This window comes from Oncorhynchus gorbuscha, linkage group LG19 (genome assembly GCF_021184085.1).
Source record: "Oncorhynchus gorbuscha isolate QuinsamMale2020 ecotype Even-year linkage group LG19, OgorEven_v1.0, whole genome shotgun sequence".
Taxonomy (NCBI): Eukaryota; Metazoa; Chordata; class Actinopteri; order Salmoniformes; family Salmonidae; genus Oncorhynchus; species Oncorhynchus gorbuscha.
The window spans coordinates 16,387,584-16,408,886 of record NC_060191.1 but is presented as its reverse complement, the minus strand read 5'-3'; the positions used below and the strand labels follow the sequence as shown (position 1 = coordinate 16,408,886).

General features: G+C 43.7%; 1 protein-coding gene across 8 annotated transcripts in view; it reads right to left on the bottom strand.

Moving 5' to 3' along the window:
• Positions 1 to 668: 668 nt before the first annotated feature.
• Positions 669 to 21,303, bottom strand: part of LOC124004991 (protein cordon-bleu-like) — a 76,266-nt gene continuing 55,631 nt past the window's right edge. For 7 of the 8 annotated variants that reach the window (XM_046313799.1, XM_046313796.1, XM_046313801.1 and 4 more), the window contains 8 exons: positions 15,241 to 15,829; positions 9,685 to 9,840; positions 6,287 to 6,593; positions 5,370 to 5,491; positions 3,192 to 5,125; positions 2,942 to 3,061; positions 2,043 to 2,321; positions 669 to 1,519 (listed from right to left, as the gene is read on the bottom strand). In XM_046313799.1, the coding sequence (XP_046169755.1) occupies positions 1,436 to 1,519; positions 2,043 to 2,321; positions 2,942 to 3,061; positions 3,192 to 5,125; positions 5,370 to 5,491; positions 6,287 to 6,593; positions 9,685 to 9,840; positions 15,241 to 15,829 (3,591 nt within the window). In that variant the 3' untranslated portion in view covers positions 669 to 1,435. The remainder of the gene's footprint in view (positions 1,520 to 2,042; positions 2,322 to 2,941; positions 3,062 to 3,191; positions 5,126 to 5,369; positions 5,492 to 6,286; positions 6,594 to 9,684; positions 9,841 to 15,240; positions 15,830 to 21,303) is intronic. The other variant, XM_046313804.1, reaches the window with a different exon arrangement.

Here is a 21,303-nt window from a genome sequence, read left to right as displayed (position 1 = left end):
CGGGACGTGCTGGACCGTTTGATCTATGATTTCCTCCGTTGCCGCCAGTGTTCCTCCTCGAGAGCGCCAGGAGGCGCTCGGTGAGTGGGGGTACTGTCATGTTTGTCATTTATTATCTTGTCTTGTCCCTGTGCTTCCCATGCTATTCGTTTCCCTCTGCTGGTCTTATTTGGTTCTTTCCCTCCTTCTAGCCCCTCTCTCCCCCTCCCTCTCTCACTCTCTCGCTCTCTCTTCTCTCTATCGTTCCGTTCCTGCTCCCAGCTGTTCCTATTCCCCTAATCATCATTTAGTCTTCCCACACCTGTTCCCGATCCTTTCCCCTGATTAGAGTCCCTATTTATTCCTTTGTGTTCCGTTCCTGTCCCGTCGGTTCCTTGTATTGTATTCACCATGCTGTGATTGCGTTTCGCCCTGTCCTGTCGTGTTTTTGCTATGATTGTGTATCGCCCTGTCCTGTCGTGTTTTTTGCCTTCATCAGATGCTGCGTGTGAGCAGGTGTCTCTGTCGACTACGGCCTGCGCCTACCCGAAGCGACCTGCAGTCTGTGGCCGCTTCTCCAGTTGTTTCCCCTCTACAAGTCTAGAGGATTTCTGTTATTCCGTTTAGGACTTAAATAAACTCTGTTTCTGTTAAGTCGCTTTTGGGTCCTCTTTCACCTGCATGACAATTTTACTAAGTCATGGTGATATTATTCACCAATAGTTACACAAACAGAAATGCTTCAAAAATGATTTTGTAATATCCTTTCTTGACATGTTAGTAATCTTTTCTCTGAAGATTAAAATAAATATATTAAGAGGCATTATAAATCAAATAATAAAAACCTGTAAAGGTTTAACAACAGCATAGACGAGATCTAAATACCCAGAGCTTTGCAAAATTACCTGGAATGCATTCGAAATGGTACCCTATTCCTTATATAGTGCACTACTTTTGTCCAGGGCCCATAGGGCTTTGGTCAATAGTGTACTATTTAGGATACATACCACCTGGAGAGGAGAGTCCCTTGGAGCCAAATTTTGTCATCCTTGGCCGGTGTTACTCATTGCACTATATCAAGGAGTCTGATCCACTGTATCCTACGACATGGAATATATAATATGTAATAATCAAATATAACACTGACAGTAAGACAGCATGAGGCATCAATTCCATGTGGACAAGTATTAAAAAATAAAATAACAAAAATTATGTCCTAAGATTATTATCATCAGCAAGAGCAGCTAATAAATATTCCAAAGCAACAAAAATTATTGGCACATGCTTTTGTACATTGATTAATCTTTCCAATTATTGCAACTATTAAAGTACAAATAACTGGATACATATACAAGGACAATGATAAATTAAGGTGAAAGATAACATATATTATTTGGCTGCCTATGACGATTCTAATCAGACTGCAAGATGTTCTGGAATCATTCTGGAAGATCCTTTATTGTCCTTGTGAGAGCGATGATGCTGCTTGTATAGTACCAAGTCTACCGTTCACTTGGACTGTTTTTGTGGGGGCATTGACCTGAATAAAATAGATGAAACATGAAAACCAGTGTTATTTTTGTACCAATTAAAAAATGCCTGACATTGAGTTAAAGTTAAGAGTTCAGATCATGCAAGAAGTAGACTATTTTGTGAAGAATGGAAGTGTTTTTATTGTATTTGTCTCATTGGTTAATCTAAAGGAACAATACATTGCTCAAGCTGCACAGCCCCACAGACTGTGGAACTACGTGATGGAATCTTGGTCTCCAGCTAGCACAGAATGTCTCCCAGGAGTTGTTTGTTCCTGTCACAGACATGTTGCAACAAAAGACAAGGTAATACTAGGTGAGGAATGGTGGGTAGTCGCCTGGCTGGTGAGTTCCCATGTGAGTGCATGCACAAAAGGTCATTTATGATCACCTCCATTTGCTCTATCTGAAAACGTGGAATTGACAACCTGTAACTTGATGACTAAACTCTCTCCCAATAACGGTCTCCCTCTTTTGTGTGTTGCTAATGTATTATTAGTGTGGTATCCTGCAGTACAGAAGATACTCGACCTTCTTCAGGCGCTCAGCTGCAGAGCCAGATCGGATGGCCTCCAGCATTGCGTCCCGGGCCAGAGCGGGATTCCCCCCAGCCCCCGGGGGCTGCCCCATCATAGTGGGCTTGGGCTGAGTGGAGGGAGGGGCAGGAGGAGGGAGCATAGAGGGGGGTGGAGGTGGCGGAGGCACAAATGGAGGAGGGGGAGGCATGGCAGGGAAGGAATCACACAGAGCTCTGTTCTCCTCCTCAGTCTTCCTGAACTTGTCAAGCTCCTCTGCAGCCTGGGATATGGTCTGTGGAGCGTAGAGAGGGGAACAATGGCAGTCCAGATACATAGACCCACTTGATGGCTGCTTCCACATGCACACACGCACACACACACACAACTTCCCTCTTATACCTTGTTAACCCCAGTGGTTTACTAGGCAGCGAAACAAAGGTTAAAAGGCATTTCAAACAGCTTTGCTCTAAGTTAAGCTGTCGCTAGCCTGGATCTACTTTAGCTCCTCCAACTGAATTTAACAGGTAGCTAAGGAAAAGAATCAAGAACTCCCATCAAACATTCCATTCTTTTTTTAATCAAACCTAAATTCCACGTTATTGCCCTGAGAACCTGATTTAGTAATGCACATTTCTGAGATTCCTGCTGGTGAGCTGGGCAGGAACATTCTAGAGCTCACCACATCGGGCCTCCCTCACAACTACACATTTCCTCCTCTCATTTCACCATGGTCCTTACATGAAAACAAACCACATCACATTCAAGAGGAACGCAAATAGACTCATATATAATAAACATAGTGCTGCTTGTTCTCCTGAAATGAGCTATTCAGTGACATGCAACAGATCCCCTGTGCTACGTCAAGACATTGCAAAACCAAAGCAAAACGTCTGGCTCTTGGCTATAGCTTACCTTCCTTAGCCCTGCAGAGTTACTTTGGCCTCTAATGGCTGCCAGTAGCGCACATCGCTCATTCTCTTCCTCGACAAAGGACGATTTCTTCAAAGTGCTGCTTGCACTTGAGTCCGATATCTAGTCCGACAGGGAAAATAGAAACCAAATCCCTACATTACACCCATTATAAGTAGCTGTAGACTTCCACTTAAAAAACTAAACAAACAGTGATCTTTGTGAAGTTAGTATGACAGTCTCTCTATCTCACCTTTCTGAGCCTCTCCTTCCCATCCCCACACTGGATGGCCGACATCAGAGTGGTGTGTAGCGACGTGTCCATCTGGACCGACTTCATGATCACAGGCTTGAACTTCTTCACCGGCCCAAACAGACTGACCTGCTGGGGCTCTGGGAGGTCGTTGCTGGCAGCAGCTGCAGCGAATCGCGGTGGTTCAGGCTTCTTTGCCAGGGCTGGATGACCTTTTGGACCTACTGTCTCTGATCTGCTCTGTGCAGGTGGTGGACCCTGCGAGGGCTTGGAGATGGCAGGTACCTGTTTAGTGGCAGATTGTGGTGCTGGTGGTGGAGGTGTAATTGGTGTCTGCTGTCTGGGACTGGGACTGTTGGACCCATGCTGCTTAGTGTTATTGGCCACTGTATCAGAGTCCAGTGACTTGGAGCTCCCTACTCCACCTCGCAGGGTAGAACTGCTCCTATAACCACTCCGGTCCACTTCTTGCATCGACTCACCAGAGACCACCTGTTTCTCTGCTGAGCGGTAGTCAGGGTAACATTTAGCACCGGCGTGATTGGATCCAGACCCAGAGCTGCTCTCCTTCTTCACTGTAGTAGATGTACCAGAGGAACGCTGTGGATTTAGATGAAAGGATCGACCCTCTTTCTGATAGCCGTAACTGCCAGGTGGCTTTCTCACGGGGACAGACAACTCTGCTGTTACTTCTTGGATGTTGTCAGCTTTGGCCATGGTGGGCTTCACAGCGTATTTAGCAATGGCAGAAGCTACATACTGACTGGATGTTCTCCTGGACGGCTTGAGGAAAGAAAGGTTTCTTTTCTGATCTTGGAGAATACCAGTGTTGAATTTCATAGGCTGCTGCTGCTGCACAGGCATCTCTGAAACTGGAACTGGGGCCTTGCCCTCTGCTTCCTGTGAGACGTCCTTTGTTACCTCAACATCTTTGCATGTTTCCTTAGGTGTCATCTTGGCTACAGGTTCAGAGGCCTTAGGTGTTGCCTTGGCTGCAGGTGGGTCAGAGGCTACGACCCGTGGGGTGGTTTTAGGGACCTCAGGCTCTGGGCTTTGGGTCTTTGAGAAAGGGACAGGCCCTCTACTAGTGGGGACCGAAGGTGCAGAAGTATCCTGCTTCTCTGTGGAGCTCCAGAAGGCTTTGGCTTTCCCCAGGAGTGGTGAGACGGTGTCATCTTTATTGATTCCAGACTCAGAGGAACCGCCAAACTTGTTTCGGGCGATGGGCACTTTGACCATGTTACCCTGATCGTCAATTCTAATGGCACCTGCTGTCAGAGTGGCCGTGGCCTCTGCTGGCTTCTGAGGCTGGGTTGCAACTAATGGCTTGGGAGGGACGATAGTGAATGTCTTCATACCGAATCGAGAGACTGGGCTACAGGTGATATTCATTTGTGACTGTGAGGCAGCGTGACCTCTATAGGTAGGAACCTCTTCCTCAGGGGACTTGGAATGGCTCTTCGGGACAGCGAGAGAGCTGTTGACAGGTGAGACTTTCCTCTCAGCTCCCTCAGTGGACTCCCATCTTTGAACTTCTACTTTAGTCTTAGAGACCACTGCTGTATGGTCTTTCCCCGTGGTGCCATTGGCAAGCTTCTTCCCTGGTGATTTGAGGCGCTGCGCGGGCTGTGGTTGAGCAGAGCTGACTTTGCTGGAGCCGTCAGACGTACAGGCGTTGTTGTTTTTGTTCTGTATGCCACCAACACTTGAATGATGATGACTGTGGTTCAGGTCTTTATTGTCTGTTGTTTGAGAGCTACTCATCAGTGTGGCTTGGTAATCCGTCATGCTCTGTGTCTCGTAGTCCTCCAGGACTTCATCTATGGCTGTGACCGGGATCTCCATATCCACCACAGACACGGGGATGTCATTGCTCTCAGTGGACATCACGTAGGGGTGCTCTTGCACTGAAACCGCATCTATGTGACTTATATCTGGTGGACATGGACAAATGAAAATACATGTGTTAGCCGGCCTCCTTACTGACTATACAACAAATATTTATTTTATTTAATTATATATATTATATATTTATATATATTATATTTTATTTAAATATAGATTTTTATTCCTGTGCATCCATTGTGGTTTCCAGGATGTCTCCAGTATGTCATTCATGTGCATTTGATGGAGAATAAAACATGTTTTCTTTGAATTTGTGTTCTACTGAAAGCTCACTTGCTAGATCAGCATCCAGATCAGCCAGAGTCTGGTTGAGCTGAGCGGTGAGCTCTGAGTCCTCGTCATAGATGCCCTTTGTTTCGCCTGCTTTGTCGTTGTGGCTGATATCACTGCTGTGTCTAAAGGGGGGAGGGGGTAATACAAGTTAAGTTTTGAACTGTTCTGCAGGTAGCATAAAAGGAGAACTCAAGTTAACTCAAAAATGTGAAAGTTACATTTAGATGATGGTGGAGTCTGCTGCCCTTGAAATATTTATTCATAGTACTTTTGTTTGAGTTTATATTTCTTTCACACTTAGTTCAAGATGTCCACTGAGCATTCCTCTGTTTTATTCATGTGTTTATTTTCTAAACTAAAAAAGGCATGGGGGTTATATCCCTGCTCTTCTTGGCCAAGCCAAAGAGAACCCTCCTCCTGCATACTAGGTAGAGCCTATTTTCCTGAGAAAAACCCCAGAGCTTTCACTTTAGAGGCCAGCAGATTTAAGTGACGCTGCAGACTTTGGAAGGTAGCCCCTTAGCTTCAACACATGTTGACTGCAGTGACTCAGTCAAGAAGCACTGTTGGCGCAGTAAAACAGGCCTTTAAAAACAAGCCGGTGCAGAAACGTGTGAGACGTGAGATAGCTGACTAAATAGTGAGAGACGCGAGGCAGAACTGAGAACTGGGAGCGAGGAGGGAGTTGGTAAATCATAGGGAGGATCTGACTCGTTGGTTGAGTGGGCCATCTAAGACTAGGTAACCTTCCAATGAGAAAAGCAGCTTTAGCTAGGGTCTGCAACTAGTAGTAGTAAGTGCATACGGGTAGGATAACTAAGAATGAATCATTGAAAAGCAGTGCTAAATGTGCACCCTGAACATTGCCATGATAACTCAGTGAGCAGAGCAGGTGAATGGCAATACAGTTAGAGTACCTGTGTCTGGAGCCCCACGTGGCACAGCCCTCGTCACTATCACTAGAACAGTCCTTGGTGAGGGGATGGATCATGGGGTGAGAGGAGCCAGAAGAGTCCAGGGAGAGGCTCCCGTCAGGGGAGGTAGGGTGAGTGGTGTCGGAGGCCGAGGGGGAGCAGACCAGGCCAGAGTCCTCAGCCATGCCCTCGGAGGCTGCATAGCCCTGATCCTGGAAGCTGCCACTGCTGCCCATAGATAAAGTCTCCTCTTCCTCTGTGTCTGGGGTCTGGGGTCCTGCCACAGAGAGCTGCCGAGAGTGCAGCCAAGCTGGGGTCCGGGTAGAGGGGTGGTAGACATGATAATCATCAACAACCATCAGTATTATTATCAGTATTATCAACTGACAGAAGAAAGCTGTATAATGAATCAAAATAAGCTAATATAGTTCATGTTATCTGTGGTCTATTGAGAAGAACAGTTCACAGCAACAGCATGTGCATGTGCATGTGCATGAGAAAGGAGGGATGCAGTGAAGGGGAAGAGTGAGAGAAATATTATTATACAATGTTAGCTAGACATACATTCGGAGACACACACACACACTTGTGGCTCAATGAAACCTCTACGCTGATGGGCAGGCTTAAACATACCTTATGATCCTGTACTCAGTATTTGCCATGAACGATATTGACATGTTGCATCATATACCGTAGTCCAATGGTCTCCCACTTGGCTTTGGAGCAAAACATTTAGATTGTATAACGTCTCACTTATCATCAAGCCAAAAGCAGGAGCATTAATGTATATTCCATTTCTTAGGTTTACAGTATTATCCAGCCAACATGCAGAGCATATCACTGAGAAGTTGTTAGAGAGATGGTTTAAAGCCCTCTAACCCCTGAGTGACCTTGGCTCCAATATGTGAGTGAGTGAGTGAGTGAGTGAGTGAGTGAGTGAGTGAGTGAGTGAGTGAGTGAGTGAGTGAGTGAGTGAGTGAGTGAGTGAGTGAGTGAGTGAGTGAGTGAGTGAGTGAGAGAGAGAGAGAGAGAAAGAGAGAGAGCTGGGCCTGTCAACTTCAGGCAGAGCTGTAATGGTGAAGAGAGACTGTTCCTGGAGATCCAGTGACTCACACAGTGGCCTTCCCAACCCTTTCCCAGCACTGGCTTAGTCATGCCAGCTGCGACCACAGCCAGCACACACACACTCTCCCTAATCACCAGACACACACTGACTTTACCCAAAACAGCCAAAAACACTCTGGCACACAACCTCAAGCACATGCACAGTATATCCCTATCCAAAACAAAATCTTACACAAACAATGAACTCATGCTTGCTCCCATCACATAAACCCAAACCATGCACAAACCAAGTCAGTAACTCTCTCTCTGTGCCAGTAACAATCTCACCCACATCCAGTCATAGACATCTATCATCTCTCTTCCCACAACATACTGAAACACACTAAGCCACATTACCAGCACACACAGAACAAAATCCCAATCACAAATCATTTCCTCATGGCCTCAATAAACAAGTGGTCTTTAAAGTCTTTAATGTTAAATGAAATGATAAAATATTAATGTTTTCATGCTTGTCCATTTCAAGGAAATCCTTGATGTCAATGATCTGTCATGCTAATTTTGCACTTGTGATGATAAACACGTTTTTAAAGTGCTTTTTTGTACAATATAACAATTAAAAACCCATATGTATGCTGATATTGACAAAGGCAATTAAAGGAGGGCTGAATATCTGGATAGGCCAATACAGAATAGTTATTTATTTCACTCACTCACACATCCAACTTAAAAGCTAAAAACATGTAAACAAGAGTGTTTTCTATATAGCTATCATAACTTCTCACCACTGATATGTTGTCACAGTGAAGCTGCTTCTCACAAACCCACTAATACTAACCAATGTCCCAGGAGTTCATCTCAAAAAAAGGATGAACCCTCCACATAAAAAGTGTAATTGATTTATTGGTCACTCCTTAATGGAGACAACCAATCAGCATGCAGAGAAAAAACAGCCTGGTTTCTAGATACTAACCATTACAAACACTAAGCAATAATATAGAAATCTATAACACCACCATCAAATCATTGATTTGGAGATATCGTATGACTTTCCTTATACCCTCATTTCAAAATGTCTCCATCAATCACTCCACGCTCAATACATGTAAGGCTATCTCATCTGCACTTAAACATCCTACTGAACACACACATTCCTGTCCCCATCAGCCCTCACACATCAATCACCTCTTAGTTCTCTACTGTACCAAACACTGTATAACTAGCTGAAATACAAAACGGCTTATAGTTTATACTGTATATACAGACATTTATAAAAACAAGCCACAAACACAAGGAAAAGGAAGCCCCATTCCACAATAGAGGGATTTGAAAGCGCAGAGATGGGAAAGAAAGTAAGTTCAAGGGGCAGTTCTAAGAACAGAATAAGAAGGATGGAAGGAGCAGCGGTCCAGCAGGAAGAGACGAAGGTGTAGAAGAAGCGAGGGAGGAGAGGAAGACAGTGAGAGGACGGCAGGCCAGAGAAGTCTGTCTGTCTGTTCACCGAGGCTTGGAGAACGGGAAACGGACAGGGGCACAGCAGTAGACTGTGGAGGGGAGAGGCAGAGAGAAGCAAAAGAAGACATAAGATAGAACTAGGACAGGATAGATAAAGGTGTTCTGGAGCCCTGGAGAAAGAAGTTGCTGTTATCGCAGCCCGACAACAGAAACATAAAATCACAGCCCTTTACAGACAGCAGGAGATTAAAAAAACATGGGATGAAAACCTCACAGGTTGATTAACGTTGAGTCTTAAATGACACACTATTCCCTATATAGTGCATTACTTTTGAATAGAGCCCTATAGGCCCTGGTCAAAAGAAGAGCATTATATAGAGAATAGGGTACCATTTGGGATACAAGGAACTTTACTGTCACAACTGACTTTCAGCATTGGGCTCAGCTTGCCTATCAGCCTGTCTGTTATAAAGGCGGCCTCATAACTGTTTAACTGACTGCAAATTAGATGAACCACGTGGAAAGCCTGGATAGAATGTCCACATGAGCTGGACTACACATTAAGAGGGAAAACTGTGATACACACAGAGATTGATTTCAACATGTTAGTCATTTAGCAGAAGCTCTGAACCAGAGCAACTTACAGTACATGGTACTGGTCCCCTCTGGGACTCAAACCCACAACCTTGGCATTGCAAGCACCATGCTCTACCAACTGAGCCACACGGGACATTCAACAACAACTATGAAGTTCAGGGAGGGGAAGCAGCACTGAAAAAGGAGAGGAGTTAGAGGAAGACATGAAGGTTGGAAGGAGAGTGGCTGGCTGCCGGAGGGAAAGGCAGCCCAATAGTAGAGGTCAGCTGGGATGAAAGACCTACACTGAGGGGCCTCCTCCATGTGGTTCTCTGGTGAGGCATCGGGGGAGTCTGGGTCTGAGGGAGGGGGAGGGTACGGTGGGGGTGAGGGTTTGACTAACTGGGGGAGCTCCCGTACTGGGGTTCGCAGAGGTTTGAGTGGCACTGGACGCTCAGCACCTAAAGAAAAGGAAGGATGCAGCAACACTGGGTGTTATAATGGGGGAGATCAATCGGCTTGAGAAAGTTTCATTGAAAAACACAAGTTCTGTATGATCATTCAAATAAAATAAAACTGTCAAAAATAATATTGCCTTTGTTCATCATACTGTGCAGAATGAAATTACTTTTTTTTGAAAACATTAAACAATAAACAAAATACACAAGTTAATCAATGAATGGCTACATTAACAAATTACTGAAAGCTGCTTATAATGCTTAATGTATGTGGGGAAAGTACAGTAAAGCTACTCGCTTGAGTGGAAGCCTCTCAGTGGCAATTGTGTTGCTTGCTGATCAGAGTCTCTAATCAGAGCCCCTTAAACAGAGCAGAGATAACATCAGACTCTACGCCCCAGACTCCAGCTAAGGGAGATAGAAATGGAGCTTCACAAAACACTCCAGGCCAGGGCCGGACTACCCCATTTGGGGCCCGTTTTAGAAAAACGGATTCGTTTTTTAGGAAAACAGCTAACTTCCTGCATTTCAACACGTTTTGTAAAGCTATTCTACACATTTTGTCATGAGTCTGAGAATATGTTGCAATTGTAAAGCTAATTTCCTGCAATTCCACACTTTTTGTCATGGGTCAGAGAAAAATGTTGCTGCTTGATAGCTAATCTCATGCTGTTGTTCACATTTTGCCATGAGGCTGAGATAAAATGTTGCAGTTTTAACCTTTTCACCCGTGAGTTCCAAATATGTCTAACGGTCGCCCCAGCGTGATTTGTTATGCACCCGACGTTAGAATGCACTGTTCCAAAATATGATTGATGCGCAACAGGACAGTTAACCCACACTGCCTGCTAATTATCTATAGGCTGTTTCAACTTGTCAATTTAAAATTATTTTCTAACAACAGTTTGAGTTGAGGTGTGTTCCGCCGCCTCATTAATTCACATAAAAGTAGCCCATTTCACTGTAGCAGACAATTTATGTTTGAGGCTTTACTGAGCCGGACAAAACGCTCTCTTCGAGGAGAGCCCAAGCACCTCCCCAGTGTTTCCACAGATCAAATATGCAGATATTTGCGCAGTCTTACACAAACGTTTTCTCCCTGGCACATTTCCTGGCTGGCGCTCGCATTGCCTTCATTGTTGTTTTCCTTACAAATATTAACTTTGGACATGTGTGCGTTCCAATCAAAGTAAGTGCCTTATTTTCTGTATATCGTGTTGTCTTTTCTACCTGCAGCATACAGTATGTATGTATTGAGCATAATGTATTTACAGTTTTATTCATGTTTTCAAGTATTGGTGACAAGTAATGCATTCTGATTATTGCATAGATTGTAATGGACACCTTTGATGTGTGTAAAATACTTTTTTGAAGGTTGTACTGATTATGATGAGCTACTGCTAAGCTATTTGCCAGCTATGTGTGATGCCATGTTTGTTGACATTATACAATGCATTCTGGGTGTCACGTAAACATCTGTCAGACAAAATATGTTATAATGAGGAGAAGGAATGGTTCACAAATTTTTCGAGTAAACTTCTGGAATTGAATGAAGGGAAGTGAATGACCATAGACAACATAACCCCTTCAACATGCATACTGCAAACAGACCAAACTCATCTTGCCTCCTCTTATTATCTTTGGTTGACGCGAAAAAACAAAACAGTGTGGCGTGCACACACTACCCATCGTTGGATTACATTCGATTTTTAGAAAGCGTTTTACTCAATTATTTAGATCAATGGTGAGCTCACCCTTGATGTGATGAATTGTAAATAGTTATTTCTAGGGGGTTCCAATTCACATTGTGGTTTCTGTTAGCTAAATATGACTGCTTGTGTTATGTCAAATCTTTCCTCTGTTAGCACTAGGACTAATGTAGCCTACATTTTCCATTTTTTTAAATATATTTTTATTTTACCTTTATTTAACTAGGCAAGTCAGTTAAGAACAAATTCTTATTTTCAATGACGGTTTAGGAACTGTGGGTTAACTGCCTGTTCAGGGGCAGAACAACAGATTTGTACCTTGTCAGCTCGGGGATTTGAACTTGCAACCTTCCGGTTACTAGTCCAATGCTAGTCCAATGCTCTAACCACTAGGCTACCCTGCCGCACCAACACACATACATTGCATGATTGTGTTATGCTGTCGCTACTTCTGTAAATATCTGAACATTGCATCCAAAAATAAACTGGTCACATTCAGGACATAACTTTGTAAGGACTGTGTTTGTGCAAAATGTCTCTGTGAAAAAACAGTGTGGCTAGCTCAAACGCTGACTGTTGCATCAATCGAAACATCCAGGGGGTTTCAGAACAGTAGGCCACTTGACAAAACAAGAATATCCATATCTGGTGTTTTATGTAGAAGTGTATAATCCCAATTAGTCAACTTTAGATTTTCAGAATATTGTCATCTTGGATTTCATATTAAAAGGGAGTCTGATTTGACTCATATCAGTGATCACATACATAGTATGAGCACACAGCGGCAATAAACTCAGAGACATTCAGAGAAATCTGACAGAAATACTGATGACAATGGGTGGACTGGAGCTGAACGGCCTGCCACGGGAGTGTAACTGTGTGTTGGTCCTAAATAGCACCCTATTACCTATATAGTGCACTACTTTTGACCTGGGCCCATAGGGCTCTTGTCATAAATAGTGCCCTATAAGGGAATAGGGTGCCATTTGGGATAAAACCAGTAACAGGCTGATGTAATGGCAGCCAGTGCTGAGCGATGTGAGCAATATGTCAACGTATGCCTCACGCATCCCTTACTCAGCAGCTGATGGACTGCAAGGAGTAGAGCTGGCCGTGGGAGTGACTGACTCTGTGCCTCAGCCCCTTTAGATGATTGACTGAGTTCCAGGAGTGACAGCTAGCGCCACAAAAATATGTACCTAGCTATGGGACTTAAACGCACACAGCAGATTAAGATGAGAGAATCCCTATTGTCAGCACTGAAGATAACGTAAGACGTGGGGTAAGAAACACACCCTTCAGAGGCTAACAGATGATCTGCAGGACCTTTATAAACACTGAGGGGACATGGGCGCGCGCACACACACACACACACACACACACAAACACACACACGGTGGGTGGATTGATTGAAACAGCCCCAATTGAGTGGGTTGAAATCTCAGTTTTTTTCCAGACAGAAAATGTATTTTAAGATGAGAATCAACAATCGAAAAACCACCTATAGAAATAGCCTCTGTGCCTGAGCCAAACATTTAAAATTGGGTTGAGGGACTGTTTTTTCACTATGATGTGAGAGAGAAGAAGCAGAGCAGAGCCAGAGCGAGAGCGAGAGCAGACGAAAAGGGGACAAGAGAACAGACGAAAAGAGAACAGACGAAAAGAGGAAAAGAGCACAGAGGAGCAGTGTGCCATGTGAGAGAGTAGAGAGATATCTGGGTTGCACTATTCCTGCAAACAGAGCCAATAGAGGTTCTTTCTCTCCACACAGTTGGAGGCAGGAAACAACTGCGCTCACATACATTATAGAACATAAACAATGATTATCTTTAGCCCACAGGGGTTAAATAAGGGGAAACATCTAAAATCCCTGTAGTATCATCCCTAATTGATGCATGTCATCTATTTATTTTCCAGACTGTACAACCGATGATGTACAACCCATAAATATACAACTTCAGATCAGAACATAATGATTTGTTTTGTTATGTTTTGGGGAAGTCTAGTTGTTCTGCCTTGTGAGCAATAGATAGGTCTGTCGGTCTGACAGGGTCTTCCCAGCAGAAGTCTATTAGAAAGGTCTGTCGGTCTGACAGGGTCTTCCCAGCAGAAGTCTATTAGAAAGGTCTGTGGATCTGACAGGGTCTTCCCAGCAGAAGTCTATTAGAAAGGTCTGTGGATCTGACAGGGTCTTCCCAGCAGAAGTCTATTAGAAAGGTCTGTGGATCTGACAGGGTCTTCCCAGCAGAAGTCTATTAGAAAGGTCTGTCGGTCTGACAGGGTCTTCCCAGCAGAAGTCTATTAGAAAGGTCTGTGGATCTGACAGGGTCTTCCCAGCAGAAGTCTATTAGAAAGGTCTGTGGATCTGACAGGGTCTTCCCAGCAGAAGTCTATTAGAAAGGTCTGTGGATCTGACAGGGTCTTCCCAGCAGAAGTCTATTAGAAAGGTCTGTGGATCTGACAGGGTCTTCCCAGCAGAAGTCTATTAGAAAGGTCTGTGGATCTGACAGGGTCTTCCCAGCAGAGGTCTATTAGAAAGGTTTGTGGATCTGACAGGGTCTTCCCAGCAGAAGTCTATTAGAAAGGTCTGTGGATCTGACAGGGTCTTCCCAGCAGAAGTCTATTAGAAAGGTTTGTGGATCTAACAGGGTCTTCCCAGCAGAAGTCTATTAGAAAGGTCTGTGGATCTGACAGGGTCTTCCCAGCAGAAGTCTATTAGAAAGGTTTGTGGATCTGACAGGGTCTTCCCAGCAGAAGTCTATTAGAAAGGTCTGTGGATCTGACAGGGTCTTCCCAGCAGAAGTCTATTAGAAAGGTTTGTGGATCTAACAGGGTCTTCCCAGCAGAAGTCTATTAGAAAGGTCTGTGGATCTGACAGGGTCTTCCCAGCAGAAGTCTATTTGTTCTGCATAGTGTCTTGGGAGTAGCAGAGGGGAGGGAGGCACACCCAGGTCTATAAATCAACTCACCAGAGCTGTCTGCTTTAAGTGCATCCACTGCACTAAACACTTCATCCCTCAACCTCTCCAAGCTAAATAAATCTGGTCCACTTCAACTAGTTTCAAGAAAAGACATGGAGGGTAAAGCAATCGATATAACTCTAGTCTTGTGCATGTTGTTCCCTTGTTAGATTAGGTAGGACAGGGATTATTTTAGGCTGGAGAAATGTCATATTCTACAGTACAGTACATCAATAGAAATAGCGAGCCTAATAGCAATGCTATTTCACCTGGTTTACTGAGGAAAGATTGTACAAAACGTAAGGCATTCAATCAAATCTGAGGCACTGAAATCCCGGCCAACTCCTGTCGTGTGACATAGTTTTAAAAAGGTTTTTGCTGCCTTGGGTCCCTACTGGCTAAATGACTGTACAGGTATCATGTCTACCACCAGTGACTCAGTTCAGGTTCAGGGGAACCCATTATAGTGAAAAGCGGAAGCAATCCTTGAGGGTGTTCTCCAATTGGGTTAAACCATTTGGGTGAGATCATTAAGGAGCCTACCTAGGCCAGGGTTGTTACACTGTTATATGACTGCTATGACAAACATCTTGTGAGTCAGTGCTCAACATGGTGCAAAGCACGTTCTGTCCCTTCATCTACCTCTGAACACTGACTGGAACAGCCTGCGGGTTGACGGGAGAGAACTCAATCAGCCTCTTTACATTGACTATATGTGTACTGATGATACTGACCCATGGCACTGTGTCTGTTGTTCTCTTTCTCGTCTAGTTTCAGGCCAAGAGCAGACTCTCCTCTGATCTCCTCCGGTGTGTTGCTGCGGGACGAGTCGGGGGTGGGCTTGGCCTTGTCAGTGCTGCTCCTGGGGGCGGAGTCAACCTTTTCAACCTTGCTAGTAGGGGCGACATTGACCATAGTCTTGCTCCTGGGGCCGGTGTCAACCTCGCTGGGGGCGGAGTCTTGGGAGGAGTCAGCCATGGCAGCAATGTTGATGGGGGTGGAATCAGGGCCGAGCTTGGACACATCAGCCCTGCTAGAGGCGGAATCAGAGTCGGCCATTGAGGTGTCAGCGACAGAGGTGCCGGCGGCGACCCCACTACTGCTACTGCTGTAGACAGACCCATTGCTCAGCTCAGAGCCAGAGTCCTCCTCCGCAAGCAAGCTGGGGGTAGGCGAGCTGGGGGATGGGGAGGGAGAGGGGGCCATCTGGACAGAGGTGAGAGGTGCTGGGGTGCTAGGAGCTGGGGTGACAGAGGTAGCAGGGGTAGGAGGGGGTGCCGGGGCCTTCCTCTTCCTCAGTGTACTCTCTGAGTCAGGAGCCCCCTGAGAGAGAGCGAGAGAGAGAGAGACAGAATGAGTCATGGGCTCAACAACTCCCCCTAGCCATGACAATATACCCTATAAATAATTTATTCTTGGACATCTTCACTGCTTATTATCATTATTAAAAGGTACACCGTGCAAAATTGCACCGCCATTTCCTGGTTATTGTACTATCTAAACCGATGTGAAATATCTTTTCCATAACCAAGAATATTGTATTTCCAGCAGTTTGAAGCTGGTGTACAAAACCCAAAGTAAAAGATGCAAAAACAAAACTTAAGAATGGGAAGCATAGAAATAGAGCACATAGAACAGATCAAATGCTTATTAGACTTGCATTCAATGAGAATGACATAACTAACATTTCTATGTGAATTTGGTCAGGTTGCCAAAAAGTTACATATCATTGCTGCCTTATACAACAAAACAATATGTGACTCGTTTAATCTCAATATATCCTCTGATCCTTGAGGCATGGACATAAAAACACTTTCAAACATTTTTGGTAGCCATTTAAAATCTTTTCATGGGAATCAAATCAAATCAAGCTTTATTTATATAGCCCATTTCAGACATGACTGCAACACAGGGCACGTCACAGCAAAAAACTATGAAAAAACAATGAAAATAAAAACAAATATTTACTACACAACAAACATAAGTGGATAGAAACTAAAGAACAATAAAAACTGAAACACTAAAAAAAGCATCCTAAGGAAAAGGTGTGTTTAATGTGTGTTTTAAGATCTCTTTTAAATATGTCCACAGTTTCAGCCCACTTCATGTTCTCTAACAGGCTATTCCAGAGGCTGGTGGCATAGTAACTAAAGGCTACCGCTCCATGCCTCTTGGTCCTAGGCTTTGGGATAGTTAAAAGGCCAGTGCCAGAGGACCTGAGGGACCTACTGGGTAGATAACTCAAAAGCATGTCTGACATGTACCGAGGTGCACAATCATGGATTGATTTAAAAACCAATAGAAGAATATTAAAATGAATTCTAAAGCTCAGAGGCAGAGACTTTAAAACAGGTGTAATGTGGGCTCTCCGTCTGGTCTTGGGCAGTACCCATGTTGCAGCATTCTGTATGTTTTGCAGTTGACCAGTGACTTTCTTAGCCAGACCAGACAGGAGAGCATTACAGTAGTCAAGCTGGTTGTAACAAAAGTATGGATGAGTCTCTCTGTATCAGCCTGAGATAGAAACGGTCGCACCTTTAGCAATGTTCCTCAGGTGGTAAAAAGCTATTTTGGTCACATTCTTAATGTGTGATTCGAAATTTAGATCAGAATTGAACATGACCCATAGGTTTTTTATTACCTGGTGTTTTCTTTGTTGCCCGTGAATCTTATTTGACCGTAATGTTGTGCGTGACATAAAGCTTTACATTGATCAAAAAAGGTGTTGTGTCAGTTTGGGCGCATAAGCCTCATCTCGAAATAGTTGTGATAGGAGAAAACTGAGGATGGATAAAGAACATTGTAGTTATTCCACAATACTATTCTAGTTTACAGGTTGAAAAGAAGGAAGCCATTACAGAATACAAATATTTCATAACACGCATTCTGATTTCAACAAGGCAATAAAGTAATATGTCAGAAAATATGGCAAAGCAACATTAAAACTTCAATTCTAAAATAGTGATTAACTTTCTGCCCTGAATACAAAATGTTATGTTAGGGACAAATCCAATACAACACATTAACTACATTTTTTTGCCCTTTTTCTCACCAATTTCGTGGTATCCAATTGGTAGTTACAGTCTTGTCTCATCGCTGCAAGGCGAAGGTCAAGAGCCGTGCATCCTCTGAAACATAACCCAACCAAGCCACATTTCTTCTGGACACAATGCCCCACTTAACCCGGAAGCCAACCACACCAATCTGCCTAGAAGGCCAGCATCCCGGAGTCGCCTCTTCACTGTTGATGTTGAGACGGGTGTTTTGAGGATATAATGAAGCTGCCAGTTGAGGACTTGTGAGGCGTCTGTTTCTCAAACTAGACACTCTAATGTACTTTTCCTCTTGCTCAGTTGTGCACCGGGACCTCTTTCTTTCTTTCTGGTTAGGGCCAGTTTGCACTGTTCTGTGACGGGAGTAGTACACAGCGTTGTATGAGATCTTCAGTTTCTTGGCAATTTCTCGCATGGAATAGCCTTCATTTCTCAAAATAAGAATATACTGACAAGTTTCAGAATAAAGTTCTTTGTTTCTGGCCATTTTGAGCCTGTAATTGAACCCACAAATGTTGATGGTCCAGATACTCACCTAGTCTAAAGAAGGTCTGTTTTATTGCTTCTTTAATCAGGACAACAGTTTTCAGCTGTGCTAACATAATTGCAAAAGGGTTGTTTAATGATCAAATAGCCTTTTAAATTGATAAACCTGGATTAGCTAACACGACGTGCAATTGGAACTCAGGAGTGATGGTTGCTGATTGTGGGCCTCTGTACGCCTATGTAGATATTCCATTAAAAATCAGACGTTTCCAGCTACAATAGTAATTTACAACATGAACAATGTCTACACTGTATTTCTGATCAATATGTTATTTTAAATGGACCAAAAATGTCATTTTCTTTCAAAAACAAGGACATTTCTAAGTGAACACAAACTTCCGAATGGAAGTGTATATATATATATATATTTATTTATTTTGTTGCTAGGTAGCGTTAGCGTGCGCTAATCGGCTGTACATGCGCCAAAACGGCGGTATTTTTCATCCTATAGCTTGTTCTCCATCTTCTTTTTAAATAGTGAGTCAACATGTTTTCAGCACTTTTATTTCCATGCCTGATAAAAACATTTTCTCATGCTCTCTTGTCTCTCTGCAGCAGACATAGTGAACATCAATTCGCAATACTATAGAATCTTGATGTTGTGATAAATTCTGCAACCACAGTGAGAATTGCAATACATATCGTATCGGCACCTACGTATCGTGCTAATAACGTATCGTGAGGTCCCTGGCAATTCCCAGACCTAATTAAAATGGGTCAACACCTCCTTATATCTTTGACAAATGTTCCCCCTGCTACAAACTGTCTGCATGTCAACTGGTGAGCTGTTTATGAACTCAATGACCTAAAGCCTTACATTGAACAAAAAGGTGTTGGCGTTGGGAGTAAACCTCTTCAAAGGCGTTCCTCACCTTTTCTATGGTTGCACATATCATCTACGCAAGGGTGAACTTTGATGTCTAAATATTTAATGTGTGTGACAGCACCGATCAAATTAGTAAATAACAAAATTACCATATATTTTCATCAGCCTCAACTCTATTTGTGTGTGTGCAACGTGCAAATATGGTACAAAGGTGAAGTAAAAAATGTAACTCAAATGTGAATAAAATGGGTCAGCGCTTCCGTCGCTCTTTGACAAATTGTCCCCCTGCTACAAACCGTCTGTACTACTACTGTCATCGGTCTGCATGCCAACTGGTGAGCTGTTTATGAACTCAATGACCCAGGCCTCCAGTACAGAGACCATAGATATGGAAAGACAGCACACGTTCTATTCTTCCAAATGGCATCCTGTGTGACAGCATGGCTAGCCCCATTGAGGTCTATCTCCATTTTAAAGTAGTCATCCAGAGCCCTCTATCTTCATGGCAGAGACAGACAGCCATTACCCTGGCATTACTATTCCCTCTACCACTGACAGACTGTAACTCCCCATGCTTCCTCATCTTACATGTTCCATTAGATCCACAAAGTTGACCTGACAACTCACCGTCTCAAAACTATCCAGTAAACGTATGGTCCAATGAGAAATATTCATCACTCTCTGAAGTGTGTGTGCAAATGGTTTATATTGCAGGCGTTATGCTTCCAACATATATATCAGATTTAGACGAGAGCTAAACCATTGCCATGCAGGGTTATTAAATATACTAAGCAAGGGAAGCTTTGGTCTCCATTTGGCCAATCTTATGTTCCCCAGACTTAAATTGGCTCCTCTAAATCCCAAAGCACACCACTCAGCCACTTTAAACAGTAATCCATAGCTGAGCAACACAATCAATTCCCTTGGTATGTTTACACTCCAGTACAACTGCAGTATGGAGCAGTCATAGAGAATGGCCTGATTACAGTCTGTGAGAGGACGCCGTCGCTTCGTTCAGCTGCACTGTATTGTCTTTCACTCTGAAGAGCAGCCAATCAGTCACACACGTGCACCTACATGGTCATGCACACATACGTACACACACACACGCACATCCATCTTCATATCCCAGTCAGTCCTCCATTACAGCTTCAACTTTGCCCCACATGCTATGGTATGCCAGAGACTGACAAGTATGAACGGTGGTGTGATGGTGGAGTTGGTGGAGGTGCATACACAGTTCAGGGAGTTTACTCAACTCTACCTCTGTAAAGAAGTGCAAGGTGGCGGGCAGTAAGTAACACAGCGTTCCAACCACAATGACTCATTCCCAGAGAAACACCACATGCCTTTTCTTAGAATATAAAAATAAAAAAGGACATTCTGACTTACTTCAACCACGTTCAAGGAATACATTTTAAAAAGTTTTGACAAATCATTTATGGCTTGTTGCTACTTTCATCGCAATTTTGAGCCCGAGGTGATTTTCCATGAGCCATGCCCAAACTGCTGTGCACTCTCTCACCCAGTCAGACTTGCCTACCTACCACTTGCACAACCCATCTCCCAGCTCTACTAACTCTATATCACAGACTGTATCAAATCACATTGACTATACACTGATGTGCTGCCATTCAATGCTGTCATTCAGTCAAATATTTCTATAGCTTTTCTACCCCCTAATCCTGCAGGAATGCTAGCTCACTCCTTAATGGTTGACTTGGTCTATGTCCCAAATGGGATCCATAGTGCACTACGTTAGACTAAAGCTCTATGGGCCCTGGTCAAAAGTAGTGCACTATTACGTGAATAGGGGGATGCAGGCTCAGTCCCCTGGCTGCCAAAGCTCCAGCTTTTGAATTACTCAACACAGCACACCACTCCAGAGCTGGCACAGTGAATTTAGAGGCTCTTTATGGTCAGACCACACACACACAAACACACAGAAAAACGGGCACGCTTGCTTACACACACATCTGTAAGTACGTGCACACAAGTACGTGCACACACATACACACATTTGAAAGTAAAAGTATATCAGTGCTCATGGCATAAGTCCACTTCAAATAGAGAGCCAATGTACCACTGTAGACAAAGTGTGGACTACTCTGCCAACTGTAGTGAAAATATGCCATTATATCTTTATCAGTGCTGGATATGACTTTGTCTGCTAAAGTTAAGATTACATTCCAACATAAAACCACAACAACGATAGGTTTTTTGTCTTTCTTTTAGGTACAAAACAATTATTTCAAAAACTTAACTGTGAGACTGAGATTTGGAAATAATAATGATTTAAATGTGAAGAGAAACACAAAACACAGCTCCAAACAAGCCCCATTATCTCCAACAGGAGGAGAGAATCCCCATTA